Source organism: Natator depressus, chromosome 5, assembly GCF_965152275.1.
Source record: "Natator depressus isolate rNatDep1 chromosome 5, rNatDep2.hap1, whole genome shotgun sequence".
Classification (NCBI taxonomy): Eukaryota; Metazoa; Chordata; order Testudines; family Cheloniidae; genus Natator; species Natator depressus.
In genome coordinates this window covers 48,890,789-48,912,884 of record NC_134238.1, presented here as the reverse complement: position 1 = coordinate 48,912,884, position 22,096 = coordinate 48,890,789, and the positions used below count along the sequence as shown (strand labels likewise).

At 39.3% G+C, this 22,096-nt stretch overlaps 1 protein-coding gene across 7 annotated transcripts in view; it reads left to right on the top strand.

The window, feature by feature from the left end:
* Positions 1–22,096, top strand: part of TNPO1 (transportin 1) — a 170,173-nt gene that overhangs the window by 127,082 nt on the left and 20,995 nt on the right. For 6 of the 7 annotated variants that reach the window (XM_074952752.1, XM_074952753.1, XM_074952754.1 and 3 more), the window contains 10 exons: positions 247–472; positions 3,602–3,773; positions 9,456–9,542; positions 10,263–10,370; positions 10,577–10,735; positions 10,843–10,930; positions 13,711–13,809; positions 13,996–14,091; positions 20,812–20,887; positions 21,745–21,844. In XM_074952752.1, coding sequence (XP_074808853.1) covers positions 247–472; positions 3,602–3,773; positions 9,456–9,542; positions 10,263–10,370; positions 10,577–10,735; positions 10,843–10,930; positions 13,711–13,809; positions 13,996–14,091; positions 20,812–20,887; positions 21,745–21,844 — 1,211 coding nt within the window. The remainder of the gene's footprint in view (positions 1–246; positions 473–3,601; positions 3,774–9,455; positions 9,543–10,262; positions 10,371–10,576; positions 10,736–10,842; positions 10,931–13,710; positions 13,810–13,995; positions 14,092–20,811; positions 20,888–21,744; positions 21,845–22,096) is intronic. The other variant, XR_012639527.1, reaches the window with a different exon arrangement.

Genomic DNA, 22,096 nt, shown 5'->3' with positions numbered 1-22,096 from the left:
GAGCAGTGGATGATATTGATGATTTTGGATGAAAATGGATTGACAAGTTGCAAAAAGTAATAAATTGTTGTCGCACAGATAGTAAGACGTTCCAGGCCTGATGAGCTTGATTGCATATTGGCAAGATTTAGTCTCCTTTTTTTGGCACCTTTCAGAATGTCTCAGTGAAGAGAGAAATATTAAGCCAGAGTTATTTTAAGTCTTTCTAACAGCAGTATTTTACATTACATATTTTTGTGTTTGTAGGTTGCATGCAGGGTATGATTCCATATCTTCCTGAACTAATCCCTCACCTTATTCAGTGCCTCTCTGATAAAAAGGCTCTTGTGCGCTCCATTACATGCTGGACTCTTAGCCGCTATGCACACTGGGTAGTTAGTCAACCCCCAGATACGTACTTGAAGCCATTAATGACAGAGTTGCTAAAACGTATCCTCGATAGCAACAAGAGAGTACAAGAAGCTGCCTGCAGGTAAGTCAAGAAAGTTATTGTCTGTTGTACTTGGTTTGCATAAAATAAGTACTTCAGTAACTTTTTTAAAAAATAAATTAAATTAAAAGGCCTAAATACCTTTTTTTAAAATATTTTTCTCTGTATAGTGAACTTTACCCCAAATGTGGTAGGGTTCATAAGTCCCTCTTGGTGATTTTAGTTGATTTTGAGATGTCCAGTTTGATCTTTAAATGTGTTGATTACTGCACTAAAGAACTTTATTACAATAAGGGAAATTTTGTCTGTATGCAGTACCTGATTTTCATTATTAAGTGGTAATTTTGATTTGCCTTAAAAGGGAAGGCTAACTTTGTTACTGGTTTGCATTCTTGTATGTGCAAGGTCAGTGGCAATGAAAATGAAAGACAAATAATGCTATAACAGAATTATGTAAATAGATTAGGTCTGACTCAGGATTTCTGAAATTGTGGGTCACAACTCTTGCAGGGGCCATGAAAGGAGGTCTTGAGAGGCTGTGCAATAATATAACTTTATTTTTAAAAACTCAGCAAACTCAAATTGCTCCTTAAAATGGACAATTCTGTGTAAGCTTTTGTACCCAGGAACCCTACTAACTTTTTCAGTGTAGGTTATTGCTGGATATGATTGTGTGCAGCAGGCTGTGAGAACCTCTGCTACTAAAACAGTATTAAATCTATAATCTTCCGGTGCTTGGACTTACTATTTTAATTGTATTTGTATTCCCCTTATGCCTAAAGGCCCTAGCCAGGATCCAGAGCCCCATTGTGCTAGGTTCTATACAAAATTGAATGGACACATCCTTGTGCAAAAGAGCTTACTCTTACAAAATAGATGGATGATAACAGACACAACATACTACAGCAAAACATTTACAAGTACAAAACTTGTTTAACATTTTTCCTTTTTATTTCCTGAAACCTACCCACCTATTTAGCCAATCTGATCTGCTGCTCACATAAAATCCTTTCTCCCTGCCCTCCTACAGGGATAACTTTCCATCCTTTATAGAATGAGCAGGAACTTGCTGATATCAGAATGTCCACTTCACAAGTTATTACGCACGCACGTGTAATCCAAACTGGCAATGACAAAATGTACAGTTAATTAGAGCTCTGGTGGCTGTAATCACGGAGAACCATGGGCAGTGGTAAAGGGATAATTGGGAAAGTTGGATTATTTCATGAAATAATCCGTGGCAAACTGTCATAGTGATGGCTTGCAAGAAAAAATATAAAGAAGCATGGTTTTACATACATTGAGCCAATACCATGGGTTGTAGTATATTCTGAAGTGTTGGATGCTAAGAGTATGAGCCCTTCAGAGTTTTTGCAGCATTTAGAAATCAAACATCCTTTGAAAAATAATCCCGAGAGTGAGTTTGTGAAAAATGTGAAGCCTTGGGAAATCAACCAGGCTTGGTAGTGGTAGTGTCAGTAGTGTCTTTCAGGCATCTTATTTGCTATCTTTACAAATTGCACAAAAGTGTAAGATGCAGCGTTGCAGAAAATGTTGTTCCCTGTGCAGCAGACAGGATTTCAAGGCCTGGAGCAGCTACCACACTGAAAAGTGCTATTGTTATATAATACTGCCTATTTTCAGATCTGTGTAATTTCTACATAACCCCAAACATAAAACTTGTCTCTTTGCCAGTAAGAAACTTCTTGGGTATCCCCAGCCCAAGGGACTGTTGTACCTGTACAATTCTATCCCGCTGGCTTTTTAATGCCTATTAGGAGGAATACCTGTGGGTACCAAGTAACATAATCACTGCCCACCTACAGTGTGCTACAGTTCCATTGTGATGTAGGAAAATGGCCATTCTATAACTTGAGTGTGGTAGAAAAGGGGCATGATCACTTTTTCTAAAGGGATTAACTTTTTAGCATCCAGGACAGACTGTAGTATATTAATTGGTACTTTTTTGACCCAATCCAGGCCAATAAAATCTTTGTGCTATCCAATCATACATGTTCTTTCTGCTATACAATCATACGTGTAAATATACCTGTGGAATGGCATGTTCCATCTCGATTCCCTTGGAGCCTAACTGCATATAGTGTGTCATAAATATAAAGGGAAGGGTAACCACCTTTCTGTATACAGTGCTATAAAATCCCTCCTGGCCAGAGGCAATATCCTGTTGGTGGTAGCAACATACTGTTCAAGGCCAAGGCAAAGTTTGTACCTTGGGGAAGTTTTTAACCTAAGCTGGTAAGAATAAGGGTCTTTCATGCGGGTCCCCACATCTGTACCCTAGAGTTCAGAGTGGGGAAGGAATCCTGACAGTGTGTGTCTATGTAAAACTGTTCTATTTTTCCCAATACTGGGAAAAAATCCGTTCCCTCTACTGGCTCATCATTTGATTTTTTGCCGCTTTTGCTCTCCACGTCTGTTTTTTATATCCATTTTGTTTTAGATCATGAGCTTTTGAGGGCAGGGACTGCCTCTTCATTAGGTTTAGACATTGTCAGACACAGTGGAGCTGGCCTGCGATAGTACAAATAAATAGGTGCTGTGATAGTACAAATAAATACCCCATTATATAACTGAACTGATGAACAGCTTTTGTCACAGAGTTCCTGCTGCTTCAGTTAACCCATTGTAGCTAAACTTATAATAGTACTTCTGGTTTTCCCCATATGCATGATAGGCTTTAAGAGAATGTCTGTCTAATTTTATATTCACCAGAAATGTTAGAATTTGGTCCTTTTAAACTTTTAGTTGCAAGATTTGGTTGCCTGGATATCAGTGCCATTGTTGAAACACATTTTGGATTAATTTTAAAGGGGCAAACCGTTTATCTAAGGATATATCTTCACTGTGAGTTGGGGTAGCTCAAGGAGACATACTCGCTCTAGATATCATTGAGCTAGTGTACTAAAAATAAAGTGTAGCAGAGCAGGGGCTAGCTGCCCCAAGTGTGCGCCCATCACAGATGCTAGGTACATGGGTTGGTTAGCCCTTCCAGATGCTTTCACTGCTGTGGCTACATTCTATTTTTTGCACGCTAGCCCTCATTGAGCTAGCAAGAGTAGATCTTCTTGAGCTGGAAATCACATCTAAATGGAAATGTCACCTTCTTAATTATACTGATTTAACAATCTGACTTCTTGTTTTGCTCCTTAGTGCCTTTGCTACTCTAGAAGAGGAGGCTTGTACAGAGCTTGTTCCTTACCTTGCATATATACTTGACACTCTGGTCTTCGCATTTAGTAAATACCAGCATAAGAATCTTCTCATCCTTTATGATGCCATAGGAACTTTAGCAGATTCTGTAGGACATCATCTAAACAAACCAGTAAGTATCGTTTGTATTATGTATAAACCACTGTCATAGTGAAACAGTAACATCATGACTGTCCTACTGCAGTACAGTGTATAAGATTTTAAATGAAAACTTTATTAAAATCTATATAATAAAAAAAAACACTGACCTTTCTTTTACACTGCCGCAAGGATGCACTTGGATTATTAAGTGTACTGATATTTTCTGTTTTAAATATAGGGGGAGTCATACCTATAGAATCTTTCAAAAAAGAACACGTTTAAATGCAGTCAGTGTATAGGGCAGTGGTTTCCAAACTGGGATTCGCAGAACGTTACGGGGGTTCGCCAGAAAAATTTCACTAATGGTGGCCAGAGGACCACGGGCATTGGAGGCAGCAGGTGGGACCTGGTTACATGGCAGACAGCACGAGCCCCAGGGGGAGCAGGACAGGGCAGTTGGGGCTAGCAGCCCGAACCCTGCCCTCATCAGCGGGGGAACCGGCTGCCTGAACCCCGGTGGTCTGCATGGGGCTGGCAGCCCGAGCCCCAGGAAGAGCGGGGCTGGGCAGTTGGGGCTGGCAGCCCGAGCCCCGGTGGTCAGCGGGACCTGCAGCCCAAGCTCAGTTGACGGGGGCGGTCAGTGGGATCCAGCAGCAGGAGCCCCACGGAGTGCGGAAGAGATTTAAACTTAAACCCCTGGAAATAGTCATTTTTAGGACAGGGTTCACGAGGATTTCACAATTTAGTGAAAGGGGTTTGCGGGTGGTTAAATTTTGGGAACCACTGGTATAGGGTTAGTGAAATGTTAACGTTTGTGATATTGAATTTCTTTAAATCTAACTCCCATTGTAGTTCTTTTGAGTAGGTGGGGACCTTAATGAGAACCTTTAAAATATTAAACCATACTCAGCATTGTGCTTAGCCTGCATTTTTGAAAATGTCATTCAATACCATGCTGAAACCTAAGGCTGCTTGACCTACAGACGCTCATGTATTAGGACTGTAGAACCCTGCTTAGCAAGTTCTGCTGCAGAATATTTTTCCTAAGCTAAAATTTTTGTAATGAGTGCTTAAGACAAATCTTTCTCTCAACTCCTTTCAAAAACCATTAGCTATGTACAGGTGGTGAAAGTAAATGTTTCAAAAGGCAGGAGATTCTTAAACTTTCTGTCATCAGCCAATTATCTGTTTAGTCCATATTTTCTGTGTGGGGAAGAACTGGATGACTGGACATGGGGGTTTCTCGTTGTATTCCTCTTCCCAGCCCCGCCCCCGACCCCTTCAAGGTTTGTAGCATTTTTCACCTGGCTTTAGTGTTAAGGGTGTATAGCAGGGGTTCTCAGACTTTTTTGTACTGGTGACCCCTTTCACATACCAAGCCTCTGAGTGCAACCCCACCCCCTTATACATTTATAAACACTTTTTTATATATTTAACACCATTATAAATGCTAGAGGCAAAGCAGGGTTTGGGGTGGAGACTGACAGCTCGCGACCCCCAGTTTGAGAACCCCTGGTGTATAGACTCTTGCCCTACAGTGCACATGAGTTCATGGAATAGTGTTGAACTATTCTTTCATTCCTTTTGGAGGGCCCTTGCAGCGGAATATTGCTGCAAATGTAGATGACATTTACATTGTGTCCTGGAGGACCTTATTTGGATTCCCAATTACAGTAATTTAACCCCTTTGATAGACATTAGGTGGTTGAGAAGGTTGCATTTTGGGAATCTGAAGGAATGGCGGGAGTTAACTTCTAAGGGATTGGGTGTTTTGATCCCTGTATTGATAGGCATAATGATTCTTGGAAGTAACATCACATTCCAGACATAAGTAGCTTATCTGTTTCAGTGGTCTCATCTGAGGGTCTTGTTTTAGGAATGTAGGGCATCAGTAGACGGCAGTTCTACTTGTTGCTTCATGATGTTTGCTATATAATTGGTGTTCAGTAAGATAATTGACATCCATAACATTGGGACTAGAGGAAGACTAACATTGTAGTTAAGACACTGGACTATGACTGCAACTTTGGGCAAGCCACTTCACTTCCAGATGCCTCTGTTTTGCCAGTAAAATGAAAATTCCCTTTTCTCCAGACGGGCACTTGGTTCAGCACAAGACAAAAGGTAATTGGGGGCGGGGATAGTGATGTGTTCCATTTCAGATATAGGAGGTACACTACTTGAAAGTTGGAATTGTGTTTACTTTCCTTGAATTTTTTTTTTTGGTTTTGGGATGGGCTCGAAGAGTTGCTCTAGGTAATGGATGAGATTTAGGTGTGCCATATTGGAGACCTGAGTTCTGTTCCAAGTTCTGCCAGACATGATGCTCATGCATCAGTCTACCTATAAATGGGGGGATTAAACTTCCCTGCCTTTATAAGGCAAGGGCATGAGACTTTGATTATTAAGATTTGTGAAGTGCACAGCATTAACATCAGTCAGTGGGGTAAGGTGAGAATGCAACCCGTGGTCTGCTGGATCCAAAGCCATGCCAGTTCCAAAGCCATGCATATTCCCCAACACCTATGGGAATTGTGGTGTTCAGGAGCAGCGCAGCAGGAGAAAAAGAAGAATCTGTTTTGCCTATGTTCTGTCTGAACCTCTAGTTTTGTGTGCATTGAATGCACTGCAGGAGAGTGAACAAGGCCTGGAAGTATGCATGTGTTTGGAATGTTCTTAAAATTCAGTTACAAGTAATGCATGTGTGCAAATAGAATTTTTTGTTTTTCCCTATGGCTGATAATTCAACCACATTGCATGGGTTTCATGAAGAAAACAATACACCTTTTTGACCTGAGGGAAAGCCGAAGGTTATAATGGAAAGTGTTAAAGGTTGCTGCTGCTGTTCCTATAGCTGTAGTATAGAGAAAGATTAGGTGCTTCTGTTTACACTTTCTCACATAACATGGATGTTCCCTTGTCCTTGTATCTGACTAGCCCTCATCAAATTAGTGGTAAACTTGTGCACTGAACAGTAAGTTTATAGAAATGTCTGTTTAGTCCTGTTCTTGAACTCTTCTGTGCAACTCGATATCTTTGTGGCAACATGTTCCACGGGTTGGTTGTACATTTTGTGTGTGTGTGTGTGTGTGAGAGAGGGAGTATAACAGTAAAAAATATTTTTACTGCCTTTTTAGTTTCCTTGCCATTATGGGGATCTACACCTTCTTTTGAGTCATCTGATACTGGCCACTGTTAGCAGCAGGATACTGGAGTGGATGGACCCCTTAGAGGCTTCAGCTCATGATGAATGCTGCCCATCACTTGTCTGTCCTGTTTTATAGGACAAGACTGTTATTATCTCAGTACAGTCTGAATATCGGTACAGCTAATCTTGGAGCTCCCCATTATTTCAGCAACTATGAGCACTTCAGACTTATTCCAGTTGAGACTTCTTTGCCTCTGTCTTACAACAGATATAGTCACATGTTCATCTCAGATTCCTGCAACTTGCCATTGGTCCTCAGTATGCTGTGGCCCTTTAGTGTAGTGTCAGCCCTGAAAGGTTCTCTCTGGCTCCAGAAACTTGATTCTTTTTTACAGTATCTTTTTTGACTGGGCTGTATTATCAATCAGAAAAGCAAATTCATTCCAGCTCAGTGAATGATTTATCTGGGAGCACTCTGGGGGACTGTCTTGATGGTAGTCTCCTATTTTCCGAGAGAGAGAGACACTGATCTAGCAAGGTATCAGAAGCGGATCCCAAGAGCCAGATGTGCTCCAGCTTCTTGGAATCTTGATCTTGTTAGAATACTTAAGTTAGGGCCTGTGGGATGACTGAAAACGGAGGGGAAAGCAAAGACAAATTAAGGTATGCTGATCCTACCTCGTGTCTCCCAACTGGCTTCACACATCGTAGAAATGCTAATTCAGAGTGCCATCAACCAGACTCTTTATTCCCCTGCATCACCTTCCATACCTGTTGTCTCAGATGGAAGTAATCATGCTATTGCAGATGCTGTATCTTATATCCTAGTTTGTGAGAAGTGGCTCTTGAAACAGCTGGGCTGACTTTCCTGGTGATGGATGCTGCTGAGGTCAAGAGAGCTGTTTGCTACCTGGGTTGTTTACTTCATCTTTGATCACTGTTTGGGCTGGTGGTTGGCCAATGTATGCTCTTTCTCAGGTCTTCGAGTTTCTTAAACCAGTGTTAGGTAAGGATGTCTCAACTTTCTGAGAAGATAAGATTCAGCAGTAGGAGCTATAAAGACAGGGGTAGTCAATAGGCGGGCTGTGGGCCAAATCCGGACTGTCAGATGCTTTTGAATGGACCCTGAAATCTTTTTATTATTATTGTTTGTTTTTCTCTGGAGTCTAGACCTTGACCAAGAAATTTGGATCTTGACAAAAATTGACTACATCTGTATTAGGGAATACCTCTTGCCTCTTAATGTCAAGGGAAGTAGAACAGAATTCAATGAAACTTAAATATGCTGTCCTTAGAAACTAAATGCAAAGCTTATTAGGCTGTCCACTTCCCCCCTCAAGTCCTTAGTATCTGCATCCTTATGAATGGCAATATAATTGTCCTTTCTGGTGAGTAATACCTCTCTGCTGAGAGTGGGTGAGCCAATGGTCCTCCCTTGTTGCTGCCCCTTCTTGTCTTTCACCATACCGTCTTCTGGTTCCCAGCATCGTCTCCAAAATTAGTGTCCTGATTTCCTGTGGAGCTAAGAATTTCCCTTCCTATTGTCCTCTGCCGGCCTTATTTAAGGGATATGACTTGGCATTCCTTAGGTGGAGTCCTGGACTTTTCTTGTGTCGTAGAGTGTAGGATCTGACACCCTGTTTATCCTATAATATGGGCCCAGGAAAGGATGGAAAACAGACAGCTGTATCATTAATAGGAGGATTCAGAGAGAATATGCCTCAGCGAAGAACTGTGAAGCAGACTCTTGATATATCTTGGCACAGCTGAGCTTCCCTCAGGGCACCTTTTTAGGCATAGGTTTCTGAGCGTTATAGTCCAAGGATATGCTGTTAGTTACTGTGCCATCATTGATATTGTTATTGCTGGGCAATGCATTTTTAGAGTAGCTGAGTGAGATTCTGGCCACACTGAAGTCCATGGTAAAACTCTGATTTCAGTAGGGTCAGGATTTCACCCTATATTTTTCAAGTCCAGAAAGTCAGATTAAGTAAAACTTTTTATACTGGGTGCATTGTGACTTTACAATAGAAACATATTTCCTGTGTATAAACTGTACACTTTTAATTATGATCACATAGCTGGTTTTGGTCACGCACGTAGTGGTGTGTGTATGTGGTGTGGAAATAACCTTTTGTGGAAGTCTCTATACGGATTAAACTAGAACATGGGAGAACTGAATCTCCCAGAATAAATGGATATTACTGAAACTGCCTCTAGTGAGCAAAGTTGTCAGTGATGGTGTATCTATTGGCACCTAATATATAGTGGTAAAAAAACAAGCTTTGTTAATACATTGATGTTTCCTAAAATCTAATTTGAGAAATATCAAACTGTGAACTCATTATGAAACTTTATTAATAGTCATGCAGGAGAGACAGTTGTTTACAATTATCACAATTGAAACTATTGTAGTAATTTCACCATTGATATGTAATAAGGACTTTTTTGTAAAAGAGAAAATGTGAGATGGGACGTAATCATGGGTTTCAGACTGAGGTAGAAAACTTCTGGAATTCAGTATTTCAGCAGTTAATCAACAATATTTTTCCTCACTATAAATAGGAATATATTCAGATGCTAATGCCTCCACTAATCCAGAAATGGAACATGTTGAAGGATGAGGATAAAGATCTCTTCCCTTTGTTAGAGGTAAATGTTATGAAGTATTTTGGTGTGAAATTGGATAACCTATACAGTCTCTCTTCTACTAAGTTGATTTTTGTGTTATAAATATGTTTAATATAAAGCAGTCTGGATTTTATTGTGCTGAATCTTTTAAGGATCTGAATTATAATTGTGCATAAATTAGTGTAGCTCTTGTAACAAGAATGATCCTTTCCTCTGAAAAGACTTCAGGTTGGTGGTGAGACTGTAGAGATTAGGCATAGAGGTAAAAATGTTAATTATGGAAAAAGCCATTTCTGCATACCTCATTCATTTTGGCTGGAAAGAGATAATCTTCCCTTTTCTGTGATTAAAGATATAGCCATTTGGGAATATCTCCTCCCGGAGCAAAGATTTTAGATTAGTTTTGCTGGAGTCCTTGTGTGCTTCTCCTACAGAGTTTTTTTTTTACTGCCCATCTTTTATTCCTACAACTTTGCTCCCATAGAACAACTTGGAGGCGCTCCCAGTTGGACACTGTCAGCCATCTCCTGTAAACTGAACATTCCCCTTCAAAATCTGTGGCATGAAAATTATTAGCCCAGTCCTAAACCCAGGTTTTCCATAACGGTAGCATGTTATACTATTCTCTGAAAAAGTGTCTGCCAAAATGGTTAAATTTTTCTCTTCTCTGTATTTAAGTAGGGCCTCGTGAAACAAAGTGTACATTTTCATTATCACGTGTACATTGCTTTTGTGTTCCAGTGCCTGTCTTCGGTTGCCACTGCCTTGCAATCTGGCTTCCTTCCATACTGTGAACCTGTGTATCAGCGTTGTGTAAACCTGGTACAGAAGACTCTTGCACAAGCCATGGTATTTTTCTATTATTCCCAGGATTTGTAGATGCATTGGGTATGCAACTGCGTGTGTATTACACTGGGATTTATAACATATCCATCAAACAACATCTGACTGAAGTGACAAAACATAAACCAATTCCTGATTTGCATGCATAGCATAGAGAGAACTCAATCGGTTTTATATTGAAGGTGGGTGTCTTAACTAGTGTTTTATTACAGTTGCACAATGCTCAGCCAGACCAATACGAGGCACCAGATAAAGACTTCATGATTGTGGCTCTTGATTTACTCAGTGGCTTAGCTGAAGGACTTGGAGGCAACATTGAACAGCTAGTGGCTCGCAGTAATATCTTGACACTAATGTACCAGTGCATGCAGGTGAGAAGAATTTTTTTTGTAAATCCTGGGATTTATTTTTTAAATAAGCCTAGTTCTAATCAACTTCTTTCTTCTACCTTTTGTGGGTTTTTTTTTTTGGTTTTTAGGATAAAATGCCTGAGGTACGACAGAGTTCTTTTGCCTTGTTAGGTGACCTGACAAAGGCATGCTTTCAGCATGTTAAACCTTGCATAGGTATGTCTCTTTTTTTATATATATATTATGTCGTTAGCTTATTTCTAGGGCTGTCAAGCGATTAAACAATAATAGAATACCGTTTATTTAAATATTTTTGGGTGTTTTCTACATTTTCAAATATATTTATTTCAGTTACAACTCAGAATACAAAGTGTACTGTACTCACTTTATATTTATTTTTTATTACAAATAATTGCACTGTAAAAAACAAAAGAAATAGTATTTTTCAGTTCACCTAATAGAAGTACTGTCATGCAATCTTGTTATCATGAAGGGTGAACTTACAAACGTAGAATTATTTAAAAAAAAAAAAAAAGCATTAAAAATAAAACAGTGTAAAACTTTAGAGCCTGCAAGTCCACTCAGTCCTACTTCAGCCAATTGCTCAGAGAAACCAAGTTTGTTACATTTGCAGGAGATAATGCTTCCCAGTTCTTGTTTACAGTGTCACCTGAAAGTGAGAACAGGCGTTCACATGGCACTGTTGTAGCTGGCATCGCAAGATATTTACGTGCCAGATGCGCTAAAGATTCATATGTCCCTTCATGCTTCAACCAACATTCCAGAGGACGTGTCCATGCTTATGACAGGTTCTGCTTGATAACAATCCAAAGCAGAGCGGACTGACGCATGTTCATTTTCATCACCTGAGTCAGATGCCACCAGCAGAAGGCTGATTTTCTTTTTTGGTGGTTCGGGTTCTGTAGTTTCTGTATGGGAGTGTTGCTTTTTTAAGGCTTCTGAAAGCATGCTCCACGCCTTGTCCCTCTCAGGTTTTGGAAGACGCTTCAGATTCTTAAACCTTGGGTCAAGTGCTGTAGCTATTTTTAGAAATCTCACATTGGTACCTTCTTTGTGTTTTGTCATATCTGCAGTAAAAGTGTTCTTAAAACGAACATGTGCTGGGTCATCATCCAAGACTGTTATAACATGAAATATATGGCAGAATGTGGATAAAACAGAACAGGAGACGTACAATTTCCCCCCTCTCCCCCCCAAGGAGTTCTGTCACAAATTTAATTAATGCATTTTTTTTAACAAGCGTCAGAGTGGAAGCATGTCCTCTGGAATGGTGGCTGAAGCATGAAGGGGCATATGGATTTAGCATATCTGGCACATAAATACCTTGCAATGCCAGCTACAAAAGTGCCGTGCAAATGCCTGTTCTCACTTTCAGGTGACATTGTAAATAAGAAGCAGGCAATGTAAATGTAAACAACTTGTTTGTCTTTGCGATTGGCTAAACAAGAAGTAGGGCTGAATGGACTTGTAGGCTCTAAAGTTTTACATTGTTTTGTTTCTGAGTGCAATTATGTAACAAAAAAATTTACATTTGTAAATTATACTTACAAATTGAAGAATTGAATTGGAAAAATACTATTTCTTATCATTTTTACAGTGTAAGTATTAGTAATAAAAATAAATATAAAGTGAGCACGCTTTTTATTCTGTTGTAATATAAATCAATATATTTGAAAATGTAGAAAAACATCCAAACATTTAATAAATTTTAATTGGTATTCTATTATTTAACAGTGTGATTAATCGACAGCCTTACTTATTTCACATGTTGATAGGTGAAGAAAAAAATGGTGGTATCTTCACCATGGACCAGATTGATTCTCCTGGTGGTGGAAGGTCTGCGTGTTGTGGGGAAATGGGCAGTATCAGTTTCCAAACAGCTACCTCATAGTCAGTTCCTCTCACTAGGAAGTGTGTGCTGTTAAGGGTAGGAGTAGATGTCCTAGTTCAAAGTATCACATAGGTAGCAGTCGCTTCAAAGGCTCCTATGGAGGCCTGATAGCAGACTTGAAAGCTGCCATCCCACAGCAGAAACCTTGATGAGGAAGAGATGTGGCAGTACCAACCATCCTTTGAGTCAGAGGTAGTCAATAGGCAGACCGTGGGCCAAATCCTAACTGCCAGTCACTTTTGAACAGACCCCAAAATCTTTTTTTTTTTTTTTAACTTAACATTTTTTATTATTTTCTCTGGAGTCTGTACCTGGACAAAAAATAATGGACTATCCCTGCTTCTGAGTAAATTAAGCCCACTGGGCCAGGCTGGTGCAAAGTTCCGTTTTCATCACCCTGAACCAGCAACAATGTGTGGACATAATCTATTTAGATCACACTTTATAAAGACACACTGCATTTTGCTTTTTTCTTTAAACTGTTCAAGAGTGAGTTTCTCCAGACTGATTTTATACCATGGTCATCTTTGGTCTGGTGTATTCAGACTGTTTTGTAACTAACGTAGCTACTTTCTGCTGAAAATGGAAAAGCTGATAAAATGTTACCCCTGATTTACAACCTATACTGCTTGTTTTAGGAGTATGTTGTTTTCATTGCAAACATCTGCACATAATAATTGAAAATGTGAAAAGCTTAGCCAAGAGCTTATTGTCTTTATTTCAGCAGAAGGGTTATAGTATCCGTTGTAGGTTTTTATAGCACTTGCTGATCCCTTTGGCAGAGGCATATGCCAGAGAGGCCTGTAACTTTCCTCCAAACAATTACTGGACTGACTTGGATTCTAAAATTTGAATTCATTCTTGTCAGATGTTTTATCAGCTCAATGACGTGTGCCTTCATGACACGCTTATTTGAGGAATTAGGAGCAACAGTTTTACAACTAACTCTCGTCTGTTCTACATGAGGCATTCCATGCATTTACATATTTTTAGGTTATGAAACATTGTATACTGAGAACTTCTAGTAGTGGAAAAAAAAAATCTTTACTGTACACAGTCAGTTTAGAAATGTTGTTCTTTCTAGCTGATTTCATGCCGATTTTGGGAACCAACCTAAATCCTGAGTTCATTTCTGTGTGCAACAATGCTACATGGGCAATTGGAGAAATCTCCATTCAAATGGGTAAGAATTGATTTTTTTTTTTGTTTGGTTTTGTAAAATGTTTAAAGGTTTATGTATTTTTGTTCGGTTAAATGGCAAATGAAAATTTTGATTCTGCGTGTTAGTCTAAAGTGCTATACACATGGATCTATTTTGATTATTTTAATAGTCATTTTCTTCTGAATTTTTGTGTTTTGGCTATTTTAGGTATAGACATGCAGCCTTATATTCCTATGGTGTTGCACCAGCTTGTAGAAATCATTAACAGACCCAACACACCAAAGACGTTGTTAGAGAACACAGGTACCCAATAACTGAAATGTTTGTGGTGAAAGGAATTATGCAGTTGTCTCTGAGATCAAAAATCACCCACAGCCTTTAAAAATTGCTTAGGGAAACCAAACCAGAACTGATATATTTACAACATTTATAAGCAAAAGCAGCTCTGTTTTGCAGAAGTTTTTACAAGTCTCAGTGCTGCAGTGAACCAACTGTCCTATATTTAGGTTGTTGCTTTTTAAACCTATTTTATAAAATTAATAGCTTTGTTAACCTCCAATTCTTTCAGGTCTTTCTTTTACACTAGTTTAGATGCATATTTATATGTAGATTCATGCATATATATGTCTAACTTGGAAAAGTTTGAAAACATAATTGGCATATGTGAAAACAGCAGAGGAAAATGAAGATTTGGAATTAACAAAAACCATAAAAATCCAGTGGGTGCACCAAACATTAGAGAGAAATCAGTTTGTAGTAATTGCACTAAAAAATTTTGATCTATAGTGGTAACGTTACTACAATCAAATTAAAGTGTAAAAAATAAAAAGTGTATATATAGTTTGTAGTGCCTAACTTTTTATTACAAATTATGAAAACTACTTCAATGATGGCATGCACATTTTATATTCTGGCCAATGACAGTGCCTTCGTATTGGGAGTTGCTAGAAAGTGTCTCATTAAACATGCACTCCTGAGGCTTGTTTCTTTTGCATTTTTAGAGAGCATGTTCTGGTATAAAGAGCACCTTCCATACTCTAGAAAAGCTTAATTATGATTTAATGAGTTTCATTTTAGTACATTGACCTTTTCTTGGCATTTTCTTAGTAATTGAGTGTCCTCTCAGATTTTTGCAGTTACTCATTTTCCTTTTGGTGAGGAAACAGAGTTCTTTGAGTAGTGTCCCTATATGTACTCCACTTCTGGTGTGCATGTGCCCCACATGCCTTCAATCCGAGATTTTCACTAGTAGTGTCTGTTCGGTCTGCATATATGCTGCTGCTATCCTCATGCCCAGCACCGAGGCTACATCAGGTTGTGCAGGAGAAGTGCCCTCGGTTTCTTCTCAACTACATTGGCCTGAGATGGAGTTTATTATGTCTGTATTTTGTGTGGCTTGGCCACTTGCTGAGTTTTTTGTACTTAGTTTATTTAGCTTAGTTTGTTGTTAGTAGTAATAATTAATTAGTGGTTATTTTAAGATTTGTTTTATTTCCTCTGGGGAAATTCTCTCTGTGAAGGGTGTGCCTGTTCACAGGTTTTTAAGCGTTGCCTCATGTGTAGAGAGGCTATCCCAGTCAGCGATAGACAGTCTAACTGCATTCACTGCCTGGGAGAGAGTTGAATCCTACAGAAGTGTAACTCCTGTTTAGCTATGGGACATAGGAGAACTGGGAAATCAAGTTGTGAGTGTTAATGATGGAGTGCTCCCTTCACCTGGGTTTGGAGCCAGGTCAGGAGAACCCCTTTGTACATCAGTCCCTGGGGTCTCTAGCAGCCCTTTGACCTCAGCACAATACTCTCTTACAAAGGGGAAAGCCTTGAGGATCTCCTCTAAAGATCCTAAGAAGAGGAGCTCTAATTCCCCTCCTAAGGTATCCATCTCAGAAAGAGCTCACTCTCCGACCAGGTCAGCAGCCATGCTTGGTACCGTAGTGGCAAAAGGCTCTTCTGGTACCAGCAAATGGGAAAATCCTGCAATTCTTTAAGAGTAAACATGGCTCTGAGAAGGAGCTAGTATTGTCTAGTGGAGATGGTCAGAGCAAACACAGAAGATCAGTACTACTGGACTTAACACCTCTCCCGGTACCCTTATCGAGCTCTTTGGTACCCTTTAAGACTTAACCTCCATCTACAGCAGCGCTACCTGTGAAGCACGCAAAACCATTGGTACCCTTCTGCAGGGATAGGTGTACTGGTCTGTCGGTACCACAACTAAATACTGGAAGACTTTAGGTAGCTGAAGGACTTATTGGTGACTGCTTGAACCAGTGTGTCTGTTGGTGACAGGTACTGAGCATCTCTCTACTGAAAACCTCTGTCTCTGAATCTTTATACATTCCCCAGTATTGTCACCTCTCTTGAGTCAGAGCTCTCCGATTAGAGGAAGAAGAGGATGATAATGGAGATCTCCTTTGTGTATCATCGATCTCTGTTCGGTGTTCTCCTATGTACCAATATACAAACCCCCCTTTCTCAAAGAGTCAGGGAAGATGTCTGGAAACCTCATCACTCCTGGTGGGAGCAACTCTGGATGCAGCCCCCTCCCCTTTATGGTCCTCAATGGCCATATTCGTCCCTGGGCATTTTTTTGCTGGCAAGTCTCCAGAGCCCCTCTCCTCTCGGGATGATAGGGAGACTCAAACGTCTCCCCCCCAACAACAGGAGGAAATGTTTGAGGATGAAGAGAAGGGCGGATAAAGGCTGCCATCTCATCTACACAGGCTGAGGTGGTAATGCCTCCTCCTCCATCTATTGCCAATGATTTTTTGCAGTTTCAAGACCTCATTAAACGGGTGGCAGACTCCCTACAGATACCTCTTGAGGAAGTCAAAGAATCCCAACACAAGCTGTTGGATATTCTTCACTCTGTGACATCAGCCAGAGTGGCCCTTCCTATCAACAAGGCTCTGGTGGAACCTGAAAATACCATTTGGCAAACATTTGCTAGAGTAACACGCACACATGTAAGGGAGACAATTTAAAAAGTGTTTTTCCTACCAAGATCTCGGAGTGCCTAGTTTCTCATCCTCCACCTAGCTCTCTGATGGTTGAAATGATGATCAAACGAGGCAAACACTGGTATAAATCCACCACCTATGACAGACCAGAAGGAACTGGACCTTCTGGGGAGAAAATTTTACCCATTGGCAACCCTACAGTTCTGCACTGCGAAATATATGGTATTGATGGCCAAGTGCAACTTCACAAATTATGCAAAATTTAGTTCCTTTATTCCTTATTCCTTGACACCTTCCTTCAGATTAAAGGGAACAATTTCAGCCTACCATTGCTAAAGGATAATTACTGGCCATGACATCTCTTGAGGTGGCTCCTGATGCTGCAGATATCGTAGCCCATTCCATCTCCGTCGCAGTGGTGATGTGCAGGGAATCCTGGCTACAGTGCTCTGGTTACCCCCAGAGAAGTCCAGAATATGGTAGAGGATTTCCTGTTTAATGGTCTGAAGTTGTTCACAGAGAATACTGATGAGTTGTGGCATGTTCTTAAAGACTCCAGGGCCACATTACTTTTATTGGGCAGCTACACTCCTGCGAACAATAGAAAATTCAGTAGATGGCAAATCGCTCAAACATCCCACCCAATGCAATTCTCTGGTTTTCAGAGACTGATGGAACCACCTACACACACGTAGGTTCCAGAGAAAAAGATCCTGTAACCCACCTAACCCAAGTTCGTCAAAGACTTCTTCATTAAAGTGTCAGTTTTGTGGGGATGGTTGAGGGTTCGGACTCCCCCTTCTCTTTAGCCTGTCAGCTGCAATGATTTGTCGACTAACCCCCATTTCTGACCAGAAGGAGAGCATATCACCTTGGACAAATGGGAGCTGAAAGTAATATCGGGCTCTACACCATCCTTATTTTGTTTATCTCTCCTCTTCGGGGACCCCTCTCATCCGTTCTTACTAAGACAAGAGATTAAACTTCCTTCTTCGTTTAGGAGCGAGAAAGACAGTCCCTCCTCAGCTTTGGGGAAGGGACTTGTATTCAACGTACTTCCTTGTGCAAAGAAAATAGGAGGACAGAGGCCAATCTTAGATCTGAGACCTCACAAATTTGTTTAGGAGTCTTAGAAGTTCAGGATGATGACTCTGGCAGCTGTAACTCCTTCTTTTGATTCAGGGGATTGGTTTTTGGCCCTCGTCCTTCAGTTGCATGTTTCAGTGTAGCAATATGCCCATCTAACGGAAGGTTCCTGCATTTTATTATAAGCTGGGATCATTTTAAGTACAGGTGCTCCTGTTCGTTCTCTCCTCGGCTCAGAGAGTGTTTTTCAAAAGTTCTCCCGGTGGTGACTGCCTGCTTGCATCATGAGGCAATCATAGTATTTCTGTACCTCATTGACTAGTTGCTCAAGGGACAGTCGTACCAGGAAGCGTTGTCAGCCTCCTGGAAAACACTTTCTCTGTTCTTGGACTTTGGGTCACCAGTTGCACATGGGAAAATCCACACTGACTCCTGTTCAGAATACACAATGTATAGGAGTATCCCTGGGACACTACTCAAGAAGAAAGTGATTACTCATCCTGTGGATAACTGTAGCTTTTAGAGATTTGTCGCCCTCTAGATGCCCCACTACCCATCGTCCTTCCCCTCTGCTTCAGTTTCTCCTGAGACTCAGTGGTGGAAAAGGAATTAAGGGTGTTTTGCCTGCTCAGTTTGACATAGCCTTGGTGCAGTGTATGTGCTGGTCAAATTGACACTGCTAATGAAAATCTATCAAAGGCACGTGAGGTGCATGCACACCTGAAGTGGAGTACCCATTGGGGGACACACCTTGAACTAATTGCTATACAGAGTGAGTAACCTTCTTAAACAAACATCACATGCTGATGTCATTGGCATTGATGTCACAAGTACAGGACTGCACTGTACCATGAGAGGTTAAAAAGAGAATTTGGAAGTGTTTTAGTTTGTGTATGTCCTCTCCAGTATTTTGTGAAACTAAATGTTAAAAATGTAGTGTTTTCAAAATTAGTGTGGAAGGTGAACTTTAAGAAGAATTAGCTGGTTGTTTGGCATGTTATAGATACTCTTTTTATTTAAGAGACCATTTTTGAGCAGCTATGTTAAACTGCCAAATGGTAATATTGACAAGTGAATTCTGGTTTTTTCTTCTTCTCATTAATGGATATAGTAACTGACATGCATCCAGTGCTCAAAAGTGCTTGCTTGTATTACTGTTGCGGATACTATAGAAGCATCCAAACACTGAATTTTTGTTTACTCTTTAATAGTTAACGTAAATGTAGATATGTAACTGCAAATAAATGTTGAATGTGGTGTACTTACAAGAAGTTTGTTGTAGGATATCACCCTATGTACTACGTGTTCTAGACTATTTTTTCTGTTTACTCTAATATTTAGCACAGCAAGCAAGAAGCTACCAAAATATTTACATTTTCCTGGTGTGTATTGTCTTACTGTCATTTTTGTCCAACTTTTTCTCCTGGAACAATATAATTAAGACACGCTCAGTAAAAAATCATTGCATAGGAAGTGGATAGGTGGCACAATCTTCAGCCTCCACAAAAAATACTTCTCCTTGTATTGGCTTCTGCAATGTGGAAGATGAGTGGAGTTTATCAAATGTGGCTTTAAAAAAAAAATCTTGTAATATAAACATTTAACTATCTGTCTTCCTGATATAAAAATGCTGCTAATGTTATGTAAGTATATTAAAATTGGCACTGTTGTGAGGCTGCTCTTATAATTAATTCAGCTGAAAAATTTGCATGCCATGGATATTGCAGATATGGAAAACAGAAGTATTATGTGACCAATATGCTTTAATATAATTTGGGCATCTGACCAAAGTGAATTTCAGAAAGCTTGCATATCCTACACCAAACTTGACTGGAGAGAGCTCATCTGCTTTATTGCATGTTTCATGGAGTGCTCACAAATGCCTGTTTTAATTAGAGTGTTGCATAGTATGTCTCTTGAACATAGGTTTCCTTTCTCTGCTTCATATGAATCTGCTGGATTTTAGTAGTATTCATGTAGTTTGCTTCAAGTAATCTTTAAACATTATTCCCCACCCTCTCCTTTTTCTGAAAGATTAATCTTCTGTGAGTTGAGTGAACACCAATAAAGCATTCTTGTGTGAGCACCTTACCTTTCAGTCTGCCCCTTACAATAAAAGCAGTAAGCTATTTATTTAGTCAGATACACAAATGGAATAAACTTTTTTGTGCTAACACCTTTGTGCCAGAAGTCCGATTCTCCCAAGAGAAATTCTATTGTGTTCAGTAGATGTGATTTAAGGAGCCTATTTCACTATGATAAATTCTATAGCTATTAATGAGCTATTTACCTGCTGAGAGTTAATTTAGAAAAAAAATGTTGCTAAAAATCATGAAGAAATTGGATATGAAGTCCTTAGCAAGAAAAGTACTTGTATATTAATATTTTAGTTGTAGATGAAAGAGCATATTCAAATAACCACATTCTTTCGGTTTAATTTTAACATTGTAATCTAATGCAAACTTTAATTTTGAAATTCAAAAAAGTGCAAGCTTAAAACAAAGTAACTCTCTTAAATTACTTATAGTATATTCTGCTGATGATATAAACTGAAAATGCTTAGTGTCTTTGTACCAAGAACATTAGAAATAATACATGTGAGTAGCTAGTTTATCACTGACTTCTAAGTAACAAGATTGCAGAGATAAATCTGAAGAGGGCAAAGTCAATAGCTCTGTTCAAATAGCCTTTGGAATTTAAATTGTGTTTTTGGTGTTCTCTCATTTACTTAATTCCTTTTTTTTTCTTTTTTTCTTTTAATCCCCAAGAGTATACCATATATGTTGCTGCCCTTTATTTTTAGGGGGTGGTAATAAACAGCACTAGTGAAATCTTATGTTTATTATCATACACAGATTCTGTTGGTTTCTGTTTCTGAGTTATTTGTTGTTTTTTCTTTATTTTTTCTCCTTCCCCCTCATTTGCTCATGTCTTGGTTGGCGTTTGGTGGTGTATAACCGTGATTGCGTTACCTTAGCAATAACAATTGGTCGTCTTGGTTACGTTTGTCCTCAAGAGGTGGCCCCCATGCTACAGCAGTTTATAAGACCCTGGTGTGTATTATTCAATCTTTTTTTTTTAATTCATTTTTCTTCACTTTCTTTCTTTCTTCTCTATCTCACTTTTAGATATATTTTCAGTTGGTTACAAAATCACAATCCTTAATCATTGCCAACCATGTGACTAATCTTGTCCTATCAGGTTTGTGAGTTTTTAGTAGCACCGTCATGTACATTTTATGTTGTGGCTAACGACTAATTGATGCATGGGATAAGATTGTCACATGCTTGCTGTGTTAATAAGCCTGATTATGAAAGAGCATTTTAAAATCCATCAGAATGATAATATGATGCATGCAAGTACTGTAAAAGTTAAACTGCATTACATTACTTTAAAAAAAATTCAGTCTGAGACTTGAATTGCTGTAAGGAATACATGTTTATAGATTTGTTACAGATGGAATAGTTTGCTTGCTTCTGTAAAAGTTAAATAACTGTTCTGTAAGTGGTATCTGATCTACTTCAAACTGTGGCAGTATAGTCTATGTTCTTCTAATAATGATAGCTCTTACCAGTACTGCGGGATAAACATTTTAGTGGTATTTAATGGAATACATGTCACTGTTTAGAAATCATAATTGTACATGATACAGCATTAGGTATAAGCAGATTTAAAATTCAGAATTCTTCAAAATGTAGAAGTTTCATTATATCTAACTTCTGAAGTTAAATGCAAATAAACTACACATGAAAAGAAACTCTGAAATCTTTATTTGAAGTGTTTTTTGAAAACTATTCTAGGAATTTCTCCTCAATGTGACTCTTACTCCATCAAATACTGTCAAACTAGTTAATTAAACTAAATAAAAACTGATTCTGTTGCCTAATAGCCTGGTTCTCCAATTTACTAGGTGTACCTCTCTGCGGAACATAAGGGACAATGAGGAAAAGGATTCTGCTTTCCGTGGGATTTGTACCATGATCACAGTCAACCCTAGTGGAGTAGTCCAAGTAAGATATTTGCACAGGCATTTGATTTTTGTTCTGACAGGCTCATCCTAAAATTGAGTAGGAATAACAGTTTAAAAAAAAAAAAAGCTTAATTTGAATGCTGTAAAAGAAGTTAAGTACATATTGGTTCCTTTCTGCAATTGGTAGTAACTTTCAAAGAACAATAGCTGATGTAAAGTGGGGTGTATCCATTGATTTCAAGAGGATTAAACCATTTACATCAGCTGAGGATCTGACTCAGTTTGGCTTTTT